The 24,109-nt window shown below is 52.1% G+C and overlaps 1 protein-coding gene across 1 annotated transcript; it reads left to right on the forward strand.

Annotated features, from left to right (window-relative positions):
• Positions 1 to 291: 291 nt before the first annotated feature.
• On the forward strand, positions 292 to 22,341 carry CTDSP2 (CTD small phosphatase 2). The gene is made up of 8 exons (XM_004379847.2): positions 292 to 844; positions 14,986 to 15,134; positions 17,301 to 17,339; positions 17,813 to 17,914; positions 18,490 to 18,546; positions 20,815 to 20,907; positions 21,046 to 21,231; positions 21,391 to 22,341. The coding sequence occupies exons 1-8, from the start codon at positions 781 to 783 to the stop codon at positions 21,514 to 21,516; spliced, it is 816 nt and encodes a 271-aa protein (XP_004379904.1). The 5' UTR covers positions 292 to 780; the 3' UTR covers positions 21,517 to 22,341.
• Positions 22,342 to 24,109: the final 1,768 nt, after the last annotated feature.

Raw genomic sequence — 24,109 nt, forward strand, 5'->3', positions numbered from 1 at the left:
GAGTGGCCTTTTAAGAGTTGGGAAGGGGGTGTGGCCGAGGAGATGGGCGGATGCAGCCCAGCGAGGGGGGAGTGGCCCAGGGGCGTGGCCGTAGCGACTGGAATGTTGTTGGGTCCTCGCAACGCATAGTAAGGAGGGGCCACGCCCCTTTTCTCCGAGTGGGCCAATCGGAGTACCGGAGCGGTTTCAAGTCTCCCCAGCCAGCCTGCTCGCCCGCCACCCCACCCCCCTCGGGGATTCGCTTTTTCCGTAACAAAATAGCAAAGCTCTGGATGGTCCGCAGCCCCAGCAGTTCACAGGTGGAGGATCCCGGGGCCTACGACGCTGCCCTGGAGCAGGAAGCGCCGGTGGGCTGTGGAGAGGCCGGGTTCAGAGCTGGGAAGCACGCGGGGGTGGGCGCTGCAGCCGCGGGTTGTTTATCTGGAGTACGGAGGGGAGGGGGGAGCCTGGAAACCGCCCCGTGTCCCATTTCCTCCTCTTGTTTTCGCTCCGGATTCTCCATGTTGGACCCAAACTGAGGAGCCCGGAGCTGACGCCGGGGGATCGGGGCTGGGGGCACCCGGGGGAGCCGCTGCCCCGGCCGCCCGCCCTCCTTACAGGCCACCTCCCTTCCCGGCCCAGGGAGGGAACGAGAGGGGGGATGTGAACAGCTGCGGGAGTCGGAGTCTCGGGAGCCGGAGCAGGAGCCGGCCCCCGCCCAGGCCCCCCAGCCCAGCCCAGCCCAGCGTGCGCGCCCGCCCGTCCTCCCGCCCAGCCAGCCCGGGCCCGCGGGATTGTTAGATGGAACACGGCTCTATCATCACCCAGGCGCGGAGGGAAGACGCCCTGGTGCTCACCAAGCAAGGTAGGGGCAGCAACTTCCCAAAACTTTGCGTCGCCCCCGGCGGGGAGGGGGCTAGCACCGGCCCGGCTCCGGGCCTCCCGGGGCTCAAAGCGAGGAATCCCGGCGATTCTAAACCAGATCCCCTAGTCCGTCTGCCCACGCGTCCGGATCGGCACTCCGACCCCGGTGGGGGCTGCATTGGGCCCAGGCTCCCGGCGCCCGAGGGGGAGGGGCGGTATCCGCGCAGCTGTCACCGGGTACCGCACCCCTCCCCCCGGGGCAGGGAGACGGAGGAGTAGCGCGCGAAGCTGGAGCTCACTGGCGTCCACCCCCTCCTGAGTTGCGGGGTGGGGTCGTCACTTCCCAGTACCGCAGCGCCTGGCTGCCCCAGAACCACCCGGAAAGGGGTAGGGAGGGGGACAGAGGAGTCCTCAGCTGGAGCGGAGCCGGGACGGGAGTCCAGCACTTCCCAGGTCCCCCAGCCCGAGGTCGCTCCAGTGGCGGGCGGTGACGGCGTCCGGCGGGACTTGGGACCAAGTTCGCCGCCTGGAGGCGGGGGCGGCCGGGTGGGGGAGGGGCTGGGCCCTGGAAGCGCCGGACTTGGCCGGCCCCTGCTCTGGGCTGGGCCCGGGACCTCGGCGGCGCGGGGCCTTCGCCGGGCTGCCTCCCGCCAGTTTAGCTGAGCAAACAACCCGGACTCGAAGCCCGCCGGAGCCCCTCCCTGCCCCGGTGCGCTCCCCCGGGGCCGCCGCTGCACACACAGAGCCGCGTTTGTTTCGCCTGGGAGCGGTGTCCCTGGTTATATAATTCGCCTGATGGCCTCATACTCGGCGTGTTTCCGAATCGCGCAGCGAAGAAGTGCGAGTTCCCTTTGGCAGCGGCCCGCAGCCTCTTGCCTTTCTGAGGGTCAGGCGGAGGAGACGCGAGGGGGAGCGCGCGCCCTTTCTGGGGTGGGCTTGGGCCCGGGAACGGGATGGCGCCGGGGCCTCTCGGGGGGCGGGGGAAAGGTTGAGGCCCGAGGGTGGAATCTCTTGTTAGTTTGGTCACAGTAGAGGCCCCAAAACTCTTTCCTCGCCTCCCCCACGTTCTTCTTGTGGCATTGAAGAATGTGTCCAAAACAGCGGACAGAATTTCCACGGGAAGTAGGGACTAGCGCCTTTTTTTTTTTTTTTTGGAGCATTCCCGGGTCGGGGCCACCTGGCCCAGAGGCTAGGGAGAGAGACGTTCATGGGACCAAATCCGGAGTGCCCTGTCCCCCCACATCCCGCTCCACACACACACCAAGAACAGGGCGTGAAGGGCCAGTACTGCAGTTGAATATGCTGAAGGCCTAGAGCCTGGACTGGGCAGGGCAGTGTTTCGATCTGTCGAGCATGGGATCGCTGTGAATCATCGGAACCAACTCCACGGCCCCTAACAATAACAACAGAGCCTGGTGGAGGGTAGGTGCAGGGCCTCAGTGTCCCACCGTATCCTACGCACCCCTGGTTTAGTAACATCTAAGTGGTGAATAGGTCACTTATTACTGAGGTTCACTGTCCCAAGGAACTCCCCACACTTGCCTAGAAACAGAGAAGCTGGTTGGTGGTGTCAGCCATTCCTTAATTCTCTTAGTGGAACGTAGGGGGGAGTGCTGTGTGTGCTTCGTGTATCGCTAGCCCTTCTTTAAGTAAGCCTGCGCTATGGAAGGACAGAGCCTTGCCTGCTACAAACCCAAACCCCCAGAAAAGCCCCTGTCTCGGTTTTGATCTCGGTTTTGGCATGATGTCTGCTCTCCTGGCTGCATCACTAACTGGCTGTGTGACCCAGGCAGCAACTTCACTGCCTTTGCTGGCTGCTCTGCTTTGTTGAGGGCTGGAAAAGGGAGGCTGCCTGTGTGCATAATTTTACTCCTGACTCTTTTCCCACTCTCTTATCCCAGCAAAAGACCCCAAGAGTGAGCAAGAGGTGGAGAAATTTGGGTATAGAAGGATTCCACAGAGGCCAGTGGTGATGAGAAGCTGGAAGAACAACTCTTGTGTTTCCCTACCCAGGTCCTCTACTCTGATGGGCCCATGCCAGGAGTCAGGGATGGCTGAACTGCTAAAGGGGCGTTTACAAATCAGAGCTGGAAGGTTCAAACACCAGGGCAAATGGAGAGGAACAGAATAAGATAACAGCAGAAACCAAAGCAGCTAGTTTCTTGGCAGTGCTGGGTTGCTGATGTTGGTTGAATTTTCTCGGATTTACTTTTTTTGTTTCCCTTTTTTGTGGTTTGCTCTTCAAACTTACTATCCTTGGAGGAATCTGAGTTCTCAAGCCAGCAGCCAGCCGAATCTCCCATTAATTTGATTGCATTCCAGAAAAGGCACACTTCTTTCTGGGCTGCTTGGGCATCCAGCAACCACTTAGCCAGCTTTCTGAGGCCCTCATAATTTACAAATTAAGCCTGCATCTTTAAAAAACAAAGGGGCAGATGTTTTAATTGGCTCCTTTAGGAGTTTTAGGAGTTCCTTGCCCACCCCCTACCCAATGCTGCATCCCATTTCCCATGCCCTGCCTCCCTTTGGAAAACGGGAAAGGAATGGGAGGCGTTTTGTTAATAAGTAAATTTCTGGAGGGAAACAAACTGCTCCTATCTTGGGTGATTTTTTAGTGAAGTTGTTTGCCACTGCAGGTCTTCAAAATATTTTTTAGCATTCTGTTCTCTGTTTTAAGTCTGTTAAGGTGTGTTGATGATTCAAAAGTAATTATAGTAGAGGAAGTAGAACGAAGTTACTGAAAGCATGGATGATAAAAGAACCAAAATTGGATCATCTTCCCAGACAGATGGGTGAAATGGTTTCTGGTACAGCAGGGACAGGGTTGTGTGTAACATCAAAAACAAAAAAGAAAAGTTAATATCAGTTTGGCGAGAGAGTGGCCATTTATCACAGCCCATAGGAGGGTGTCGCTGCATTGCTGGGATGTTGTGCCATGGGCTTTGGGGTTACATGGAGAAAAGGCAAGGAAACAGGGCCCTCTCCACGCCGCCCAGTGTGGAACGAGGGGGGAGGCAGCCTCTTCCAGAGCACCAAGTGACCCACAGGCATTTGGGGAACTGGAACATTTTTTGTTTCCTGTGAGGCCTGATGCCCCCTTCCTCACAGAGAAGGGATGATGATTCCTTGGTTTCCTCTCCTCGCATGGGGAATGTCTGTCAGCTTGTGACAAAGATTGTCCTCAGAGACTCTGACCCTCCCTAGAAATTAGGATCTGTAGCAAGTTTTTCTGGCTCTTGCAGCTGAGCCCTAAACTTGAAAAGCTAAGAAATAAGTCTTGCTAAGACTTTCTTCCTTAGCTTGCTGTGTGTGGGAGGGGCGGGGGGGTGCTGGGGGAAGGGGGTTGCCACTTGGAACTGCCTGCAGCATCCAGGGTGTGTGTTTACAGCTGATTCCTTCTGCCCCGCTGGTTCCTCTCACCTCTCCTTGCTCACCCTCCATTCTTGTCCTCTTTTTACTGGTTTGGTAGCTGCTGAGGCTTGCTCATGTGTCTCTTTTGGAGTTTTTCCCCCATCTTTGGGGAGGGGGTGGGGTGTGTGTGGCGACTTAAGCTTGTGTTTGCTCACTCCCAAGGGCGTGCTGCTAACTCAGCAACAAGTTTGTAAACACCTAAAATCCTGGGGCTGGGGCTTTGCAGTTGCGGTTGCCAAGTTTAACTTGTAGAGCTTTCAGCTGAGCAGTACTTCAGAATTGCCACGAAAAACTCCTCAGGGGCTGGAAGAGGTGGTGGTGTTCCCATCTCCTCCCTTCTCAGTTATAGGGGTCTTAAAGAAACTGGGTGGCAAAGAGGTGCCCATTTTATCCTCCCTGTGGGATCTTCCAAATCCCTTACAATCATGAGTTTTGTTAAAATGGTAAATACTATAGAAGTCACATTTTTAGCCAAGGTGAATTGACGCTCTTGGTCTTTCTGTGGGGAATTAATTAATAGAAGTGTTCGTAGCTCAGTGGGAAAGAAAGACAACGTGAAAATATACATGAGTGTGTATGTATGTGTACACATGTACAAGTATACTCACACACACTTCTTTTCCTCCTCCTCCTCTTCCTCAACGTTCCGCGTTCTTCCTGCTAGCTTTTGGGGGAAGTTTGGGTATCGTTTGTTCCCAGCTTGGGAGGTTTGGTTCTTAGATTGGGTGAAATGGGTCAAGGGAGTAAGGGAGTGGGTTGGGGGATGTTAAAGTATTTATTGTTATTTCAGAAGAGCTGTCCCTGGAGCAAAACTGATTCAGATCTGGGTTCACATCCCTGCTTGTCTTTTCCTATTCACAATGAGTGAAATCACTTAAGCGTTCTGAGGGTTTTGTCTGTAACGTAGGGTAATGATCTTTACCTTGCTGTACATAATGTCTGGCACTAAGTAGGTGATTGGTAAACGTTAGCGTCTTTGCTTTTCACACAGCTAGACCACTACTCCTTCTCCCTCCTCCATTCCTCCAAGGACACACAGAGCAAACAGCACGTGCTCATGCGGGTTTTATTGTTAAACAACAGGTGGCTGGGGGTCAGAGGGGACACTGGTGTGGGGGCTTGGACCTTCTGGAAGCAAACAGCCTTGCTGCACAGACCCCGTCTTGTGGCAGTATGACTTAGGGTGGGATTTTCTCTGTACTCATGTGAGTAGCACGTGCTTTGGACTTTGCTGTTCTGCCTGGCGCGGGGGTATCTCGGGGTGAGCGGAAGCCAGGGAGCTGTGCACCTCTCATGAAGAGTCTGTAAATGGAGTCTCTAAACCATTTCAGCGGTTGCTTCTGGTTGTTAGTTGCCTCAAGTCGATTCTGACTCATGGTGAACCCGGTTACTAGACCCCTCAAAAATGGGTATAGTGAATACTCAAGACAGCTGTGTGCCACATTCTCTTAATATTTGCGTTTGCTTTGAGAATTAATAAAATTAACTCAGTGAGATTTCAGATTTAGGGAATTTTAGTAACAAGGAGGGAAAAAGACTGAGATTTTGTAGAGAAATAGATGTTCTTAAGCTATCTCTTGGCTGTTTTGGTTTTGGTGCTACAACATTGTGAAGACACAAAGCAGCATTAAACTAGTTTTCATCCTGCATCAGCTCCAGGAAGCATGGACTGTACTAACTTGTCTTGGGGACACAGGATTGGGTGTGTCCCTGATATGATTCTCTCCCTCTTCTGAAATGGAGGAATAGTTCCCAGCTGGGATGCAGATGAGTATATTAACATGCATCTTTTAGGAAGGAACTCGAAATCAAAGTGGAGAAGTGACTTCTTAGAACTGGAAGCCTCTCTGACCATCGACCGACTAGAACAGTTTCTTCGTCCAGCAAAGTACCCAGCCCTTCAGGTCTGAGTATGCCAGCACAGGATCTGTTATTGCAGGATGGGTACTACTGCAAGCCACCTCCGGACGGGAGGTGGATGTGCCCAGTTCTCTCCTTCAGCTGTGGAGGTTGCCCTTGGGTCTGAGCTCTGACGGGACCCCCATTTCCTTCTCCAGTGCTTCTAGTTCCCTGCCCTCCTCCACCCCCATCAGGCTCTGCTCTTGCTCTCTTTTTACCGTGTACCTTCTTTCATCTCTTGACATGTAAACAGTTTTTCATCCTGTTGAAGTTGCTTTTTCCCACCTGCACTGTTCCCAGGGAACGAATGGGGCCCAACACCGGTGAAAGCCAAGCAGAATCATGGGATGACTCAAATGCCCTAACACAGACCTGCAGAGGCACCTTTCTGAGCCAGTGGACCCCAGCCCTTGGGTCCTAGGATGACACAGCATCCTTCCCAGTAGGAAGACACAGCAGGCCCAGGGCTTTTGACTGATGGGTAGAATAGAGCAAGGCCCCTAGAAAGGAAAGCTAGACCCCAGGAGAGGAGTCCTCCGAGGCATGCAGAGACACTGAGCCAGTCAGTGATGATGGGGGGCAGGGCCAAGGGACTTTGGCTGACTCAGCCTCCAAGCCTAGAAGGGTTAATCAGAGACCACCTGGCAACCTCTAGCCGGTGGCTCTCAGCCAAGGACACACATCAGAATCTCCTGTGACACTTGCTAAAAATACAGACATCACCCGAACCTACTGAATCAGAGCATGGGCAGGCGTGCTCCAAACGCTCCCTGTGATTCTGACAGGTGTCCCTGGAGAAGAGCCAGGTGAGCACAGCAGTGGCCCCAACTGCCTGTTTAGCCTGAGTGGGAAGATTCCCCTTGAAGGGTCCAGTTTTGCTGTTAAAGATCCTGTGGGTTCCTCAAGGGGAGTCCCAGAGTTTTTCACCTGTGAATGGACAAGAGTAGTAATACTCGCTTACCTGGTAGTGATGACAGCCAATATTTATAGAGCTTACCATGGGCCAGGAAGTGCTGTTCTAGCGTTTTCTCTCTAGTTACTCGCTTAATCCTTATAACACCCTTATGAGATAAGAATTATCCCCACTTGACAGATGAGGAAACCACAAGAGAGCTGAGCACCTTCTCCAAGGTACATGGGTGGTCCATGTCATCCAGGACCCCAGCCTTGGCAAGGTCCTAGTGTCAAGCCTTAACCATGACTCACAAAGCCTCTCGTTTACACTCCTCTTTGTAGAATGTCTTTGAGTCACGAGTCAGGTGATCTGAAACCACCTTGTAAGGGATCACACAGGGGAGACCTTTTCATTCTCCAGTGACCAGTGAGAAAACAACCCCAGAGAGGTGGTGCCTTAGGCAAGACCGCCGTTGAGAGGCAACTGGGACCAGTCCGGGTTTCTTGACTTCTAGCTCGGTGCTCTTTCGGGTGGACATACCTGTACTGGTTGGCTAGTCCTAGATGAAGATGTGGAGGCAGGGGAGGAGCACGTGAGTGTCCCTGGAGGTAGATGCTCCCCTGGCAGGCTCCTTTTCAGCCCTCCTGCAGAGACCAGCCAGATGAGAAAGGAACTGGTTGGCCAACCCCTAGGGTTGTGTGTGTATGTGTGTGTGTCTGTGATTGGTTTTTGTGGAGTCCTGCAAAAGGCCATTTCCCATGTTTGGCCCTGTCACTACCTCTTTGTAACCTCTTAAATGAGTTGGAGGAAATCTCTGTGGTCCCTTTTAGTGGGACCATTTCGAGATTGAGACTGAGATAAGGGTATGAAAGTGCTCTGTACTTAATGATTAGCAGCTAATACTAACTGAATTTTTACTGGGGCCAGGCCTCACCCTAAGCTTCTTGTAATTCTCACAACTCTATGATATAGGCAGTGTTAGTCTTCCCATTTTATAGATGAAGAAACTGAGGCCCAAGGCCACACACCTTGTATGTGTCAGAGCCAGGACTTGAAGTCAAGTCTCTGGCACCGTTTGTAACCACTGTATTGTTTCCTTCTCAGAGGAGGGACCATTGAGGGTTCCCTTGCTCTGTCCTGTGCCTTCGCTACTCCTCCTCCGTCTCACAAAGCAGGCTTACAGAGCTGGAGGGGAAAGAGGCACTGGCTTCTCCTTGGTCTGTGATCAAACCCAAGCATTCCAGGAGTCAGGGGCAGAGGGCCAAGGCAGGGGCTGAAGTGGCTACCAAGGGGGTGTTTGTGTCCTGCTAAGCAGGTTTCTGTTAGCCTCAGCCTCCCACAGTGGTGGCCTGCTCAGCACCTCCATAGGAGGGGAGGTGGGGCTCCAGGTGGGCAAATGTGGTTTCCAGTCCTCATGATGGCACCTCTACTCCAGCTGGTCCAGCGTGGGGCAGGGGCTTCTGCTGAGTTAAAGGAGGATCCAGTCCTTTGGGTTTTCATGGATGCCATCTTAATTCTGTCCCTGCTGCCTCTGTGAGCCCATCAGAATACTTCCTGACATTCTCCAGGAGCCCTCTAGAGTGGGACTGGAGCCTGAGCCTGCTGCTGACATGTATGTGAGAAAATAGCTCCTTGGCCTCTGGTCCAGACCAGCTTTGTCTTCTGGGACGACCCTCTTCCCCTCATTAGGAGCCTGAGGGAAACTGCATTCTCAAGATGGCAGCATGGTGATTGGGGCTTCAGTCCTTACTAGGTTTTGAACTTTTTCTCTCGTCTTCCTGCCCATGGCTTCCAGACCTGAGGCTCAGCCCCTCCACCCCCACCTCCAGTGTATTTTAAGCACATTAGAGCTGCCCATGGTGTTTCGGCAGTAACTCCTTTAGAGGCCAGTTCTGAAATCAACAGAGTATCTTGATTGTGTTTTAGAAATTGCCAGGAATTCCCTGCTTCTGAAACTGAGCCCTTCTTCTTGAGCGAAGATCTGTCCCTAAAGTTGAGGCTCTGTGTTGAGATCAATGACCAGTGAAGATCAAGGGGACAGGGAAAAGGCAGGAGGCAAGGTGTAGGGTGACCTCACCCCTCCCACCCCCACCTGAGCGGTAGCATCAAGGACCCAGGACTGACGTAAGGCACATAAGGCACGTGGAGTGCAGCTCCAAGAAGAAGAGAGGGAGATGCAGGAAGAAGCCCTTCTGCCTGGGGAAGGGGCACTCACAGAGACATCTGTTAGGTAGGACTGCCCAGCGTGGAGCACTGGGATGAGCCAAACTGGGTGGCTAAAACTTCTTTTAAAAAGTCCATGCAGTCAGAATCACAGCTGCTCTTTGGAATTTCGGGAGCTGGTCTGGCCTTCCTTGCCACCTGGAGAGACCAGTGTCAGCAAGCAGGTGGGCATTGTAGAAAGTGGTACACCCTCCCTGTTGTTTTCCCGTCTTTCCTACACGTGGGATGTCTAGGCATTTCTCACCCTCTTTTCTTCCCCTGCTGACTCACCTGCTGGTCCAAGGAGCCCTTCCGTCCACCTGGCACTTTAGGGCCTGTCTTTAGCCAAGGCACACATGCCCCTTGCTGAGGACCTGGGAGGACTCCTCCACGGGGAGCCCCAGTCAGAGATGCATCTTGGCAGCAGGGCCCAGGCAGCCAGCCAAGAAGGGCCGGAAATGCTCCAAATACTTTCCTTCCTTTGATAGCTGAGGGGAGGGAGAACCCTCAGAGAGGCCATTTTATAGTGATATTCAGACTAAAGCCTTTGCTGTGAAGGGATGGAGGGTTGGGGGAAGGAAGCACTTCTGGGGACTGAACCAAGAAAGCATCCTTCTACATGAATGGGCTTGTTAAAATCCGATAGCCTGAGAGCTTGCCTTCTGCCAACTCCCAGGCGGATGTGTGAGGAGGTCCTTTGCTGGAACACGAAGCTCTGTTGTTGGCAACAGTGATAACCTGGACCTGACCTTCAGAAAAAGGTTAAAAACTGTGTTGTCCTGGCAGAGCCTGTCTTCATCTTATATGTATGCATCTGTGCACCCGTCTACATGCACACGCTTCTGAAGAGACAGAGGGAAATAGTGTCCTCATCTGGGGCTTCTTGGAGGCAGTAGGGGAGAGGGCAACATTGCCTCAAGCGGGCTGGCCTCACCTTAGAGAGCTTGTATTCTAACCTGACTTTCCCTTTATTTGCACCACACCAGTTGGGGAGTTTGTGAACTAAAAAATAACTTTGTAGTGGATTTGGGACAGGGTGTTGGAGTTGTTTTGGCTCTTTGATACCTGCTCATGATCAGAGTTCTGAGACACTTTTCCCTCATCTTCTGATCTTTGGGCTTCAACCGCATGATGGGAGTGGGGAGGGCTCCTGATCTGTGGCTGGCCTTCTAGAATGAGGCCCTGATGGATGCCAATTAGTGGTCATCTCTCCTTAATTAAAACAAGCACAAGCGTTTAGCTTCAGCGTTTTCACGGCACATTACTATAAGTTTTGTATATCCTTTCGGTCATGAGTGAGGTCTTGTTATCCCAATTTATGGATGAGGAAACTGAGGCTCAAAGAGGTTGTGTGGCTGTTCCCTCTTGCTCAGTCAGTAACTTTAGAACCTGGACCCCGTCCAGGTGGCCCTCAGGGGGAGGGGTACCTCCTGTGCCTTCCTCTTTTCATACCCTGCCTCTGAAGGAAGGTGAGCGGGACGGGTAGGCTGCCCTCCCTGCCCTCCGTGGGGGGCCCACTCCAGTGGGTTATTCAGTCCTCTCCAACATCCAGCCCCCAACCAGCTGTTTGGAGCAGGGAGACCAGATGCATTTCAGAAGCTGGGCAGGAGAATAGGGCTGGCTATCACAAGGGGGTGTTGGGGCATGAAGGGGAGAGAGCAGCTGGTCATGGCACCCACTGGAAGCCTGCCCTCCTCATTGGGGAAACCGTGTGCGATGAAAACCCCGGGGACCTGTAATCATCTTGGGTCCGGTGTTCTCCTGGGGAGGAGACTTGTGCCCGTCCCCATTACATATGGAGGAGTGGGAGTGGCCTGCACCTGGCTGTCAGGGACACAATGCTGAGTGCTGGCTGAAAGGAGCCATTTCAAAGGCTCTTTGACTTGAGTTTCAGATCCCAGTCTGGTGTGTGGTTCCCCCGCACCCTTAAACCTTCAGAACAAAGCAGGTCTTGGACCAAAGCTCCTGGCTCCGGCCCCGCCCCCCTTCCCTATTGTCCTCTTGCTCCCCCAGAGGCATCTCCTGCTTGGAGCAGGTGTGGGGCTTGGGGGCTCTAGGTTGGGGCCTGGAGTAGAATCCTCATACTGTACTTTGACCTTTACTGGCCTGCCTAAGAGGACAAAAAAAGGAGGACTGGACCTCAAACCATTCTTTTATCAGGAATAGAGCAAAAGAGAAAAGACCCCTGGAACTTGAGAATGCGTGACCTGGCTGTGTTGAGCTAGTAAATGTGCATGATGCCTCTGAGCTAGGGGGCCTTATGCAGTAGTGGTTGAGAGCCTTGGCTCTGGCTTCAGGCAGACCTGGGTTCAAATCCGACTCTACTCTCATACTAGCTGTGTGGCCTTGAGCATGTTGCTTAACTTCTCTGTGCTTCAGTTTTCCTTCTGTAAATGTAGTGAGGATGAAGTGAGGTAATGATGTGAAGTGTCTAGCATGGGCCTGACACATGCTCAGTAAACATGACTGCGGCCCAGAAGGACTAAGTGGCATGCCTTGTGTGCCTAGCTCCTTCAGGGCCCAACTTGCCTGTCATCATGTAAAGTAGGCTTTTCTGTTTCTTACTGTTCCTGGGCTGCTACAAACCAGTGACGGCTTCCCCAGGCCGGTAGAACTGACAGGCCCTGGAGACCCCCCAGAATCACTCACTCAGCTAGTCAGAGTTACTGAACACCTGCCACACAGAGGGCTGGAGGCTGATGGATGTACCAGACTGAGGCCATTGCAGGCCCCGCCAGAAGGCAGCCATGTTGAGGGGAGGCCAAGGCAGGCCCTGATGGGTGCTCAGAAGCAGTGTTCATAAGGGTAAGGAGGACAGGCAGCCTGGGGAAGAATTGAGGGAAGTGGGGCCCCAATGGGGGAGGGGGAAGTGAGGGACATCTGGGGTATTGACCTCGCTGTTGTGGGTCTGGGGTACTCTCCCCAGGCGTGCAGCAGCTCTGAAAACTGTTCCAAACACCAGCCCTCTTTGTGCCCCTGGGGTCAAGGCATTTGTGGTCTCTGAGGCCCAAGGACTGCCTGATCACATTGTGTTTTTTAGAAGACCCTCATCCCCCGCAGAGTCCAAACCAAGCTGAGGAGTGCCTCCACCCCCCAAGCTCGCTGTCTAGGGCTGAGGCATTTCTGTCCTCTGGCCTCCCGTGGTGGAAGCAAGCAAGGCCTGGAGGCCTCAGCCTGGCCCCAGCCAGCTGCCCTCTTAACCCCCCGCCTCTCAGGATTACTCAGCGTTCACAGCGTCTGTCACAAAGATACTGAGTGCGTTCTTGATGGCCTCTCTTCAGGAAAGACCCGGGCTCTGTGGCCTTTTAAGAAAGGCTCCGTGCTCCGGTTAAGCCTCTGATTGTGGTTCTACGTGAGGAAACCATAAACCAAAGGAAAAGCTATGGTTCAGCTTTGGTCTTGGAGCTTTGTGTCAGCGTCTGCCCTGAGTCACTGGGCTTGGAATTTAGCGTGGGCTGTGCAGGCAGGTGGGGAAGCTGGCCTTCCCTCCAATTTTGCATAGATTAATAAGAGTAGAAGGGGAAATCCAAGGAGCCTCTCATCCTGCTGTCTTTAAGTGCTGGGCTCTTCTCTGAGTTTTGTCTCCTTAACACAGGGAGGGGCCTTTGGGATATAGCCAGTGCAACTTTTTTCTTCAGGACAAGGTCCCCGGCCCCTGGAAATCTTGATTCTCCACCAGGACCAGGAGCTCAAGAGTGGACATCCAGGTTTTTAGGCTAATTGCTGGGGAGGCCCAGTCATTTTCTGAAAGGTTTCCAGTGATCATACCCATGTTAGGGCACCTGGCCTAACCCGGGGAGGGGACAGGGAGAGTTCTCTGGACTGACCGAGTGGTCTAGAAGGCTTCTGTCTGCACCTGCAGGGAGTCCTTGGCCTTCCTGTTGAGTCAGAGCTGAATCATGTCATCCTCAGGGCAGGGCTGACTGCCACTTGACTGACTGTTGTTTAGGACCTTTGCTCCTAGGGAGTAGAATTTGGTTTTCTCTCCTTCTCTTTCTCCTCTCCAGGGGCACAGGCAGCCCAATAACTGGGCATTAAGTGACTCTCCCATCATGTATTTCTGCAAGGGCCGCGTAGGTTTGTGCTCTAAGGACTAAGCCGGGAGCTCTGTGTTGCTCCTGGGTGGCCCCTACCACATTTCCTTCCCCTTCCCTTTACCCCCACCCCAAGGAACAACAGAGGAAGTTGTCCTGAATGGCACGTTTTGTTTTTCTTTACCCACACAAAGAGGCATTGCAGTTTATCTTCCTGCAGAGTATAGTTCCCCAAGCTTTACAATGAAATGGCTCGGGCTTAATCCTAAGGCCCATGTCCAGCTCAGGTCTGGGACACTCAGGTCCTCAGGAGAGGAGACCTGTGGCTGAGGACCATTCTGTGTATGGTTGTGCAGCGCCACCTGCTGGCCACGATACCCATCGCATCTTCCTGCTGTCGCTTACAGCTGTTGGAACAGTTCATCTAAAGCAAAAGGAACTTACAGAAGATACTCTGAAATCCACTTCTGGTTGGTGCTTTCATGCCTGTAAGGTTTTGTATCAGCTTGGCCTTTTCTAAAACCCTGGTGGCACAGTGGTTAAGAGCTACGGCAGCTAACCAAAAGGTCGGCAGTTCGAATCCACCAGGCACTCCTTGGAAACCCTATGGGGCAGTTCTGCTCTGTCCTGTAGGGTCGCTATGAGTCAGAATCGACTCAACGGCAACACATTTCATTTGTTTTGGTGGCCGTTTCTGGGGCTGCCTTATCAAGCCTTTTATTAAAATGGCTTCATATCTCTAAAGTCCAAATTGTCGTCGTAGGACTGAGCAGCTGTGGTCTAAAAGCAGATACATCAGTCGAGAGCCGGAGGCTGGATGTGTATGTCCCAAAGGGATGATCCACCTGCAGTTTACCAGTAAGGCAGTGTGTCTCTGAGGGGAAGAGGTATTAAAGAAAGTGGCTTGGAGTGTGGGAAGGAGACAAAGGTGTGAACAAAGAGTATCGTTCTTCCTTGGGTCTGTCTGTTTGGAGTTTTTAGTCTGGAGTCTTCAGGCAAGTTGGGCTCAGTCCTGCAGCCACTGAGCCAGAATTTATGCAGGCTGACACTGAACAGAACTGCAGCTCCTGCTAACTTGAAAGGGACGAGCTTATTCCCTTGTGTAGAATGGGTAGTCTCCTGGAATCTGGCGTTAGGGAGTTTTGTCTTTGTAGATTAATTTTGAGGCACTGTCAGTGGGCTGCTACCAGAGCGGAACACTTGGGTTCCAGAATACCTGGATTCTATACCTGACCTCGTCTTTGAGGCATCTCCCAATGGAATGAAGTAAATCCTCTGCAGCTCATGTGCTGTGTTTCCCAAACCAGAGAGTGGGTGATTCCTTCTGTTTCTGCTTTAAAGAGAAGGTGTTGGAATAAAGAACATGTATGTTCCTACAGAAGCAGATCACCAGGTCTTTTAAGACAGCTTAATTTGGAAATTTTATTATGATATTCTTCAAAAAGCCTTGCTTTGGTGTAGTATTTCACCCCAGTATGTCAGCATTTTATTTAGAGATTTAGCTGTTTATCTTTATTTATATCTATTTCCATCAAAATTTTAACAAAGTTTAAAAAAAAAAGAACACGTATGTTTTACCGTTAACTGTATTTGGTCACTCACCAAGCACATACTGCGCGGCCTGGTAAAGCTCACATACTAGAGGGGATATGGTCACGGAGTTACCTGTAGCTGATGTCTCTGTCATTCTCTCTGCTCTAGGCCTGGTCTCCAAGTCCTCTCCTAAGAAGCCTCGTGGGCGTAGCATCTTTAAGGCCCTCTTCTGCTGTTTTCGTGCCCAGCATGTTGGCCAGTCAAGCTCCTCTACTGAGCTCGCCGCATACAAGGAGGAAACCAACACCATTGCTAAGGTACCTGTATCAGGGTGGCCAGGGTGCAGGCGAGGAGGGACTGCTGGTGGGGGATCCCTGCAGACTATGGCAAGTGGGCAAGATGACTTTGCTGAGGTTGCAAAGATCCCAGGCTCAGAGGAGGCCCTGCCACTGTCCTTTGCTTATTGACCCATATCATTTCTGTTGCTTCCCATTTAGTGTGTGGGCCTCCACATCCAGATGTCCCTGTGGTCCAGACCCTTCCAGGTTCCAGAAATTGTGGAGAGTGTTTTGCTTATGTTGCTCTGTATGGTCCACACAGCAGCCCTGCAAGGAGATTCACCATATTCCCACTTTACAGATGTGGAGATTGAGACCCAAAGGGGTTAAAGATTCCTGAAGAGTTCATGGTTAATATATAGTAGTGTCAGTATTCAAGTTCAGATGTCTCTTGGCTCTAAAGCCTTTTTTTGTTGTCATTTTTTTTACTATGTAAAGCTACCTTCTAAGTTACACAACTTGCAGGGAACCAGGGAATTGAAATGCTACCACTTATCTACCACATTCTTGATAACCCCTTCTAGTAGCTGTCACCTATACCTGTGAGAGGCATTTGTAAGTGTGGGGGCATTTTTGATGTGTCACAATGACCAGAAGATATTTCTGACATTTTGAGGGTAGGACCAACCCTATCCAAAAATAATCCTGCCCCCAATGCCAGTGGTGTCCCTTTCTAAAACATCAAGGCCTAGCCCACCCTTCTCTCTCAAAACCAGGCTAGAGAGTCAGGAATAGGAGGAGGATATGGACTGTGTGGCTAATTGCCTCCATGAATAACTGCCTCCTTCACCAGGAGACCAGAAGAACTGGATGGTGCCTGGCTACCATTACTGAACATTTTGATCAAAGGTTCCATAGAAGAATCCTAATCAAAAGGGGAAAAATACAGGACAAAACTTCAAGTTCCCATGGACTCTAGACTTTCTGGAGCCATGGAGGGTGGGAGAACCCCTGAAACTATTGCCCTGAGATAATCTTTAAATCTTAAACCAAAAATATCCCCTGAAATTATCTTAAAACTGCATCAGTAGTTTAGCTTAATTTGTAAAAAAGGGCTGCCTTGAGCGTTATGCTCTTTTAAGAACTATCTATATGGGATCAAATTGACAACAGAAACTTAAAAGATGAGATAGGAACCTTAGGGGGAAGTGAGTTTATGTTAAGGAGGGAAGAAGAACAACAACGAAAAATAGGCTAAAGACATGCACACCAATGAAAAATCACGCATTATCCAATAAAAGGGGAAAGGGTAAGATAAAGTACAACGTAACAGTGTTACTAAGTAATTAATTTTTACAAGTTTGCAATAATGTGGAAAAGTATTGAGTTTTGTAACATTGTAAAAAAAGAGAATGTGAAATTATATAGTATTGAAGTTACTGGGTATTGCAAATGGCTAAGTGCTCAAGTATTAGCCGAAAGGTTGGTGGTTTGAACCCACTGAGAGGCACCGCAGAAGACAGGCCTGGTGATCTGCTTCAGAAAGGTCGCAGCCTTGAAAACCCTATGGAGCAGTTCTACTCTGCACACGTGGGGTAAGTGCTAGGATTTTTTTCTTCTTCAAGATTTTCATCACGAACACTTAATACTTTTTACAACCACAACGATTTTATTACTAGCAAAAGGGAGGGAAGGCTTTCTGATCTCTGCACTCTGCCTCCCCTCACGCTTCGGGTACCCATAATGTGAGTTCATGTTGGTTTATTTGACGTTTTGTGGGGCTCGGTGCTCCCCAACATTTCCCTCCAAGGGGAACATAGAAAACACGTGTTCTCAAAGAAAAGCCTGAGTTCAAGGACTGAGCAAGAGATTAAAGCACCAGAGTGAGGAGCTGAGATCTTGGTTCTCCTTCTGACTCTCTGTCCCTGAGTCAACTGCTTGAGTTCCTGTTCCTCAGTTTGTCCCACTGAGAACAGGAACACCACCTTCTCCATCCGCCTCAGGCCTACTGTGGGAAGAAAACTGGCCTTTCACCTTTCCTGCCTACCTGCTGAGAAAAGTCACTTTTGTCATGTTAGGAGCGTCTGGGTTGCCGGAGTCTCGGGGAGAAAGTTATCCTCCCGGCCTGAGGCAGAAAGAGTAGGTTGGGACAGGGCGAGGGAGGCATCGGTGGGTCGGCACTGACCGTCTCCTTCTTCTCTTCAGTCGGATCTGCTCCAGTGTCTCCAATACCAGTTTTATCAGGTATGTGAGTCTGGCAGGGTTCGTGCTCAGAAGCCTGGGACTTGGGGATCCCCCGCCCTCTCCGCAGGGTGATGCCCTCACTCCTTGGTCCCTGGCTGGTCACCTCCCCACCCAGGGAAGCCATATGTTCTGGATATTTGTTGAGAGTCCACTATGTGCAAAGCATATTAGATTTTGAGGAGTAGCGGGAGCGACATGCCCTCTTCCCACAGCTCATGTACATCCCAGCCTAGCCCTGACCTCCACTCCAATGTCCAGATCACTTTAATTGTCCCACTGGAAGGCTGGAAACCAAGCAGCCAAGTCTATCTTCTCTTTCTCTATCTCCTGACCATCAAGTGGTGCCAGCCCTGGGATAGTGAAATGGAGGGTCTTCTGTCTCCACGATCAGCCCAGCTCTTCCAGAGTTCAGCTGAAAGGAACCATTGGGCTTTCTTGGTGGGCAGATCTCAGCAGCCTGGCTCTGGTTTCAGATCCCAGGGACCTGCCTGCTCCCAGAGGTGACAGAGGAAGATCAAGGAAGAATATGTGTGGTCATTGACCTGGATGAAACCCTCGTGCATAGCTCCTTTAAGGTAACCCCATGTCAGGAGCCCTTCCTGCATCTGTCTTTGTGAGCATCTCAGTGCTGTGAGGTGGCCTGAAGTTGAGGATAGAGGATGGCCAGAAGAGGGGGGTGGGCAGGCTCTGGCATTTTGGTAATCTTGACATCACACACATCTGGAGACCACACCGAAGAATGTCGGGTAGGACCCCCCCTCCTTGCCCCAACAACTGCCAATCCCAATGGCCGCATACCACAGAGAGCTGCCAGGGCTCCGTACAGAGCAGGCCTAAAAGAGGAGTTAAATCCGCCTTGGACTTTGCCCCTCTCTTAGTTTGGAAAAGCAGGAAGTTTTTTTAACTCAAGAAGGCCCCAAATCTCTTGCAGCTTAGGTAGAATTGGGGGGGAGGAGGAAGTAGGGAAAACCAGAGGGGATCGCACCCTGTACTGGGGTGGCAGGATGAGCTTCCTGGAGTCTAGAATCTGTTTCTCTCTGCCCCTCCTGTGGGATGGGCCAGTGGCTGTGCAGGGGACCGACTGGGCTGTGGTAGAGGTTTCTTGTCCGCTCTATACCATGCTCACCTCATTAACTTTTCTGCCTTCCAGCCAATCAGCAATGCTGACTTCATAGTGCCTGTAGAGATTGAGGGGATCACTCACCAGGTGAGCTGCCTGCCAGGTCATCCCCAGCCCAGCGGGTGGGCAGCCTACCTCCTGCTATTCACCTGGGCTCCAGACCTTCCACCCCTTTACAGCTGGTGTGACTTCAGCCTCATAAACCAAAACCAAACCTGTTGTCATCAAGTCAATTCTGACTCATAGTGACCCTATACGACAGAGTAGAACTGCCCCAAGGAGCAGCTAGTGGATTTGAACTGCCGACTTTGGATTCGCACCCGTAGTTTGTTGTAGCTCTTACCCATTGCGCCACCAGGGCTCCTTTCAGCCCCGTATCCTCCTCTAATATCTCCCCCATTTTTTCTCTCGTAGCCAAGCTGTCTGGAAGAACAGTTTGCATTATTTAATAATAGTAGTAGCTATCATTTATTGACCACACCCCCCCACGTTGCCGCACTATTATATGATTTATTACATGATTACGTATTATCCTGAATAATTGGTGTCTCTCCCTGTCACAGGCAAGGAAGCCAGTCTAGGCTGTTTTCTCTGCCTGGAATGCCCTCTCTGTAATGCCCACCCACCCCCAACTAGCTAGTAAATTCCTTCCTTCCCAGCCCAGGCATCTCCCCCTCTGTGAAGCCTATCCCAGCTCCCCTCTCCTTGGCTCCCTAAACTGGATTCTACCCGAGTACATGCTTGGTACACATCTGTCAGAATAAAGAGTATTAAACAAAGTAAACAGAATGAAAAGTCTAAACAAGACTAGGCTCCAGCCCTGTATAGCCTGCTCAGTCTGGGGTTAAGGATCATGCGGCATTGATAGTGAAAGACAGTTTACCAAAACGTTTGCCTAGAAGGCCTGCCCGCTATCCCAAGAGTCAGGGACCGGTGGAAACAGATGCCCTGGTAGTCCTGGTATTTGGTTGCATGGCCCAGTCAAATAGTAGAGTTACTCGTAGAGAAATGAGGTTTAAGGCTTCTGTGGCATGTCATTCCTATTCTGTGTCCATTAGAAGCTTTCTTCTCCCCCAACAAGGTGCTCCGCCTGCCAGGCAAAGCTGCAACCCCTGGTCACAACCAGGCTTGCCCCTTGGACTTCCCAGACCCTGCCCACAAACCCTTTACAGTCTAGTTGAGGGTACAGAGATGCACAAAACCCGTGGGGGAGAAGACTGTGGTAGATTTTCAAACAGGCAAACATACACTGTGAACTCCTGGTTAACAAGAAAGGGACGTAAATAATAAAGAGATGAGATTAAAGCGAGGGACGGCTGCCTGCTGAAGGCGAGTTTTGGGCAAAGAGTGGCGATGAGGGGGTATCAAGCTTGGTGAAGAGTCAGGAAGGGAGGGAGAGACACGTTGAATGTTGAAGAAATGGCAAGGCTAATGGGAACAAAGATGTGACTGCCCGAGGTAGAGGCTTCCTGCTGTGAAGCTCAGGGGGACTGGCAAATTGGTGGGTGATTCGGACCAGTGCAGGAGGGAGGGTCGGTGCTAGGCAGGAGCACATCACAGCAGGCCCCAGCTCTTTGAGCTAGCGAGTGACATGGATAAAAAGGGGGCTTTGAAGAAAAGGGTTCTAGTAGCAGCTGTGTAGTAGGCTAGGTGAGAGGGAGAGAGACTGGAGGAGGGGAACAGCAGAGTGCAGACGGATGGGGGACGTTTAGCCAAAGAACCCTTTAGGCCAAATGTGCAAGATCCTGATGGGTAGACACGGGGTTTGGGGTGGATGGCAGGAGCGAGCATGAAATAGAGGACACAAGAGCAAGAAGCGTGCGTGTCTGGTCTGAGGTCATTGGGAAAAGGTTGCTTCTTCCTGGTGCAGTTTGGAGAAGCTCTGTGAGGGCTTGAGGTTTCAGGAAATGTTTGTGTTGTGCTGATGGTGGTCTGGACAGACTGTCCTGCCGGAGCCAAGGACAGGAGGCTTCCACAGAGGCTGTGGCTGGATTCAAGTAATCCAGGATAGGCTGTTTCCATCTGTGAGGCCTATTCTTGATTACTTGTTTCTGGAGGCAGCTGATGGTCCACCGCTGGAAACAGAGATGGCTCCGGGAATGCGGGCGTGTGTGTTTCTTCCTGAGCTGGGTCAAGATTGGGATCGCGAGCCATCAGAAACCTAGGGAGGGAATGATGCCAGTGCCCTGGTCTGTGGGGCACAAGGCTTTTGACCAGCTGTCCGAATGGCTGGGTTTGGGGAATCTGGGTAGAGTAAGTCTGAACTTACTTGCTGTTCTTAGTGTAAGTGGTAAAAGGGACGGATGCTTCAACCACACAGGGATGCCTCCAACACGCTGCTCTGCTTTTCCTCAGGTGTATGTGCTCAAGAGGCCTTATGTGGATGAGTTCCTGAGACGAATGGGGGAACTCTTTGAATGTGTTCTCTTCACTGCCAGCCTGGCCAAGGTACCTGGGGGCAGGAGGGGAGACGAACGAGGAGGAGACGTGGCTGCACAGGGGTGGTCCCACAGCTGCTCGCTGTCCACAGCATGCCGCGGGGGAACCCAAACTGCGTCCAAACAAAGGCATCTTCTCTTCTCCCAGTATGCTGACCCGGTGACAGATCTGCTGGACCGGCGTGGGGTGTTCCGGGCCCGCCTGTTCCGTGAGTCCTGTGTATTCCACCAGGGCTGCTATGTCAAGGATCTGAGCCGCCTGGGGAGGGACCTGAGGAAAACCCTCATCCTGGACAACTCGCCTGCTTCTTACATCTTCCATCCGGAGAATGCAGTGAGTGATCCAGATGCACCCACACTGCAGGGGTGGGGAGTCCCTGCCCAGGGGAGCCTTACCACTCCAGCGGACGCACTCAGCCTCCAGGAGCTCTGGGGTGAGGGAAGGGAAGATCTGGTAGTCGAGGGATTTACTCTACCTTGTTCCCTGCCCCAGGTGCCCGTGCAGTCTTGGTTTGATGACATGGCCGATACCGAGTTGCTGAACCTGATCCCAATATTTGAGGAGTTGAGCGGAGCAGAGGATGTCTACACCAGCCTTGGGCAGCTGCGGGCCCCTTAGCCTTCCCTGCTTCCAAGCAACGGCCATCCTAGTAGGGGACTTTCCTACATCGTGCCTTTATGATCATCCCGACAGAGTGAAAGCTGCGGTGCCTCACCAGATGGGGCCTGGAAATAGTGAAAAGTGGTCTGAAAGAGCTTTAGGACAGGTTAGATGCCAAGCGGGCAAATAACAGACCAACGATACCCAGAATTACCTGCTCCCTGAGTTGGGTTCCCAAGATGTGTATGTGTTGAGTGTGAGTGTGTGTGTGTGTGTGTCTTGTGTGTGTGTGACTGGCCTTGAACTGGCCACAGGATGTTCAGTGTTTCAGGTTGGGGGAGAAGTGGAATGGTCAAGACTCTCCCCAAGTTAGTTCGTCTCCTCTGCAGTCACCCTAAGAGCCACTGAGCTCTGTAGGGATGAAGACTATTGAAGGCTCTCTTGCCAAACCCATGGCCTTTCGTCAGTGTTGTAAGGCTTGTGCCAAGGAGAAAGGACAGGTCAGAGGCTGCCTTTGGACGTCCCAGGCACATGCCTTTCTGAAGCCTTCTTCCAGCCAGCTGCTGCAGACAGACAACACTTCTGGGAAGATGAGAACTTGTTTCCAGAACTGGCACCCTGGTCGCCATGGGGTCCTGTGGCCCAAGTGCTGCACTTGCCTCCAGCCAAGTGCCTGGCGTGGACCCTTGCTGTGTCTCCTCAGTGGCTGGGGCTGGGCCTGCCTTCCTCCCCACCTAGCCATAGTCTTGAACCTGTGGGGGAGGAGGTCTTCTCCCTGCCTTGGAAGAGGACACAGAACTGATTTCCGTTCATTCACTCTGTTTTAAAACTCTCTTTCTAAACTTGGAGTGTTGGGCCGGGTTTGTTTCTGACAAAGCTGTAGTCCCGGGCCTGAGATGAATGTGAGGGGGTGCTGGGGGTGCAGGGAAGAGGATCCCAAAGCATGAATGTGTGTATTCCCTTAGCTTGTAGACCAGCCGAGCTCGGGACTGTTTCCACGAGTCTGCTCTTCAGGGATTCTCAGTGGTGCTGGCGCAAGGACTCTTGTTCCAAAGGCTGGGAAGGGCGGCTCTAAGCTGCCTCAGCCCATCCTGTCTCTTGGGTGGGCTCTTTTCCTGTTGCGTCTTCCCCGGGCTGTGCTGTGCTGAGCTCTGTCCGCTCCAGCCTTCATCCTTCCTGGCTGTTGCTTTTTCTCTCCAGGGCCTCAGAGACATGCCTGATTTTCCTGAGCTGAAGGAGTGGGTGTTCTCTTCACTTAGGTTTGCCTGCGTAACTCAGTTGCCTCTGGTAACTGGTGCCCAAAGAGCTCCGGTGTAAGTGAGCCCCTCACACACCTGTGCTTTGGGTGTCTCTTGCCTTCAAAACTTCTTAATAGTGAATGCTTTAAAAAATAGTCACAAAATGGAAGTTTCCCCAGGGTAGAAAACAAAAGGGGAAGTGCTGCTATAATTGGGAGCACAAGGGGACCCCCAAAAAGGGAGCCCTGTCTCAGCATCACTGCCTTAATCTTGGCCTCCCCCGGGGCTGGTTGGGGCTCTCTCCTCTGCCCTCCCTTCCTTTGGGGTGAGAGGGAGTTCCTGTTCCCTTCTCTGTTTTCCCTGGAGGCAGGTATCACAAAGCCTTTGTAAATTGCTTCAGGTGCAGGACACCTCCCACTCAGGACTCACCCCTATTATCTTTTTCAATTTCCAAACCCTAGGTCCAGCATCAGAAAGTAACCAGGTGGCCAGACGGGAGCTTGGTGTTCTGAGTGCTAGCTGGCTGGTATCTTTCTTTAGCATTGTGGTGCCACCTCCCCTCCTTGTCCCAAGGTTCTAAGGCCTTGTCTTCCCCCTTTGGTGCCACAGAAGTGGAACAGAGAATCCCCAAGGCCAATGTGGTCATTTCCCCCAGCATCATTCCCTGGTGCCCGGGGGTCTGGCTGCGAGTAAGGGGAAGAGGGCTCTAGGTGCTAGCCAGGAACTGTGTCTCCTGAAGGAAAGCAAGAGCTGATTCCAACGCCTGCTGTGGCTTCAGAGCCAGGCCCTGGCCTAGGCCTCCGTCCTAATATTGTGGATAACCTAAGTGTTAGGTAGCCCTTGGGTCAAATCTTCTGCCCTCTGGGCCCAGCAAGCTTTTCTGGCTAAGTAAGCAATAAGAGGCTCTAAGCCTGATCCGGATCCTGGGGCCCTTTCTGCTCTCCTTTGGATCTGCACGTTTTTCTAGGTGGAAGAAAAGCCTGTGCCCCCCTTCCCTGCTTGTGCAAGTGCCCAGAGTGACCCATGACTAGAGCCCAGGATGGCTTGGTGGAAGTGTCCCTGCTGCTTGTGCATGAAGCCCTGCTTTATGGGCATCGCTCCTGTCGGAACCCTGCCCGCCTGCAGTCCCTCAACAGAAATGCCATTCCCACTTCCCCTTCTCTTCCCTGTCGTGGAGAAGGAACTCGGCCAAATAAACAGGGTCCCTTATGTGGACCAGAGCCAGCCTAAAGTCATTACTTGCTGTCCTGCTTCCAGTTTCGCAGTGTGTTAGGAGGCAAGTGATGAATGCAAAACTTGCTCCTTAGAGGAATCAGGCCAGACTCCATTTTGGAGGAGGGCAAGATTGGGAGGGAGCCATTTCATCCCAGCAG

This window comes from Trichechus manatus, unplaced genomic scaffold (genome assembly GCF_000243295.1).
Source record: "Trichechus manatus latirostris isolate Lorelei unplaced genomic scaffold, TriManLat1.0 scaffold00069, whole genome shotgun sequence".
Classification (NCBI taxonomy): Eukaryota; Metazoa; Chordata; class Mammalia; order Sirenia; family Trichechidae; genus Trichechus; species Trichechus manatus.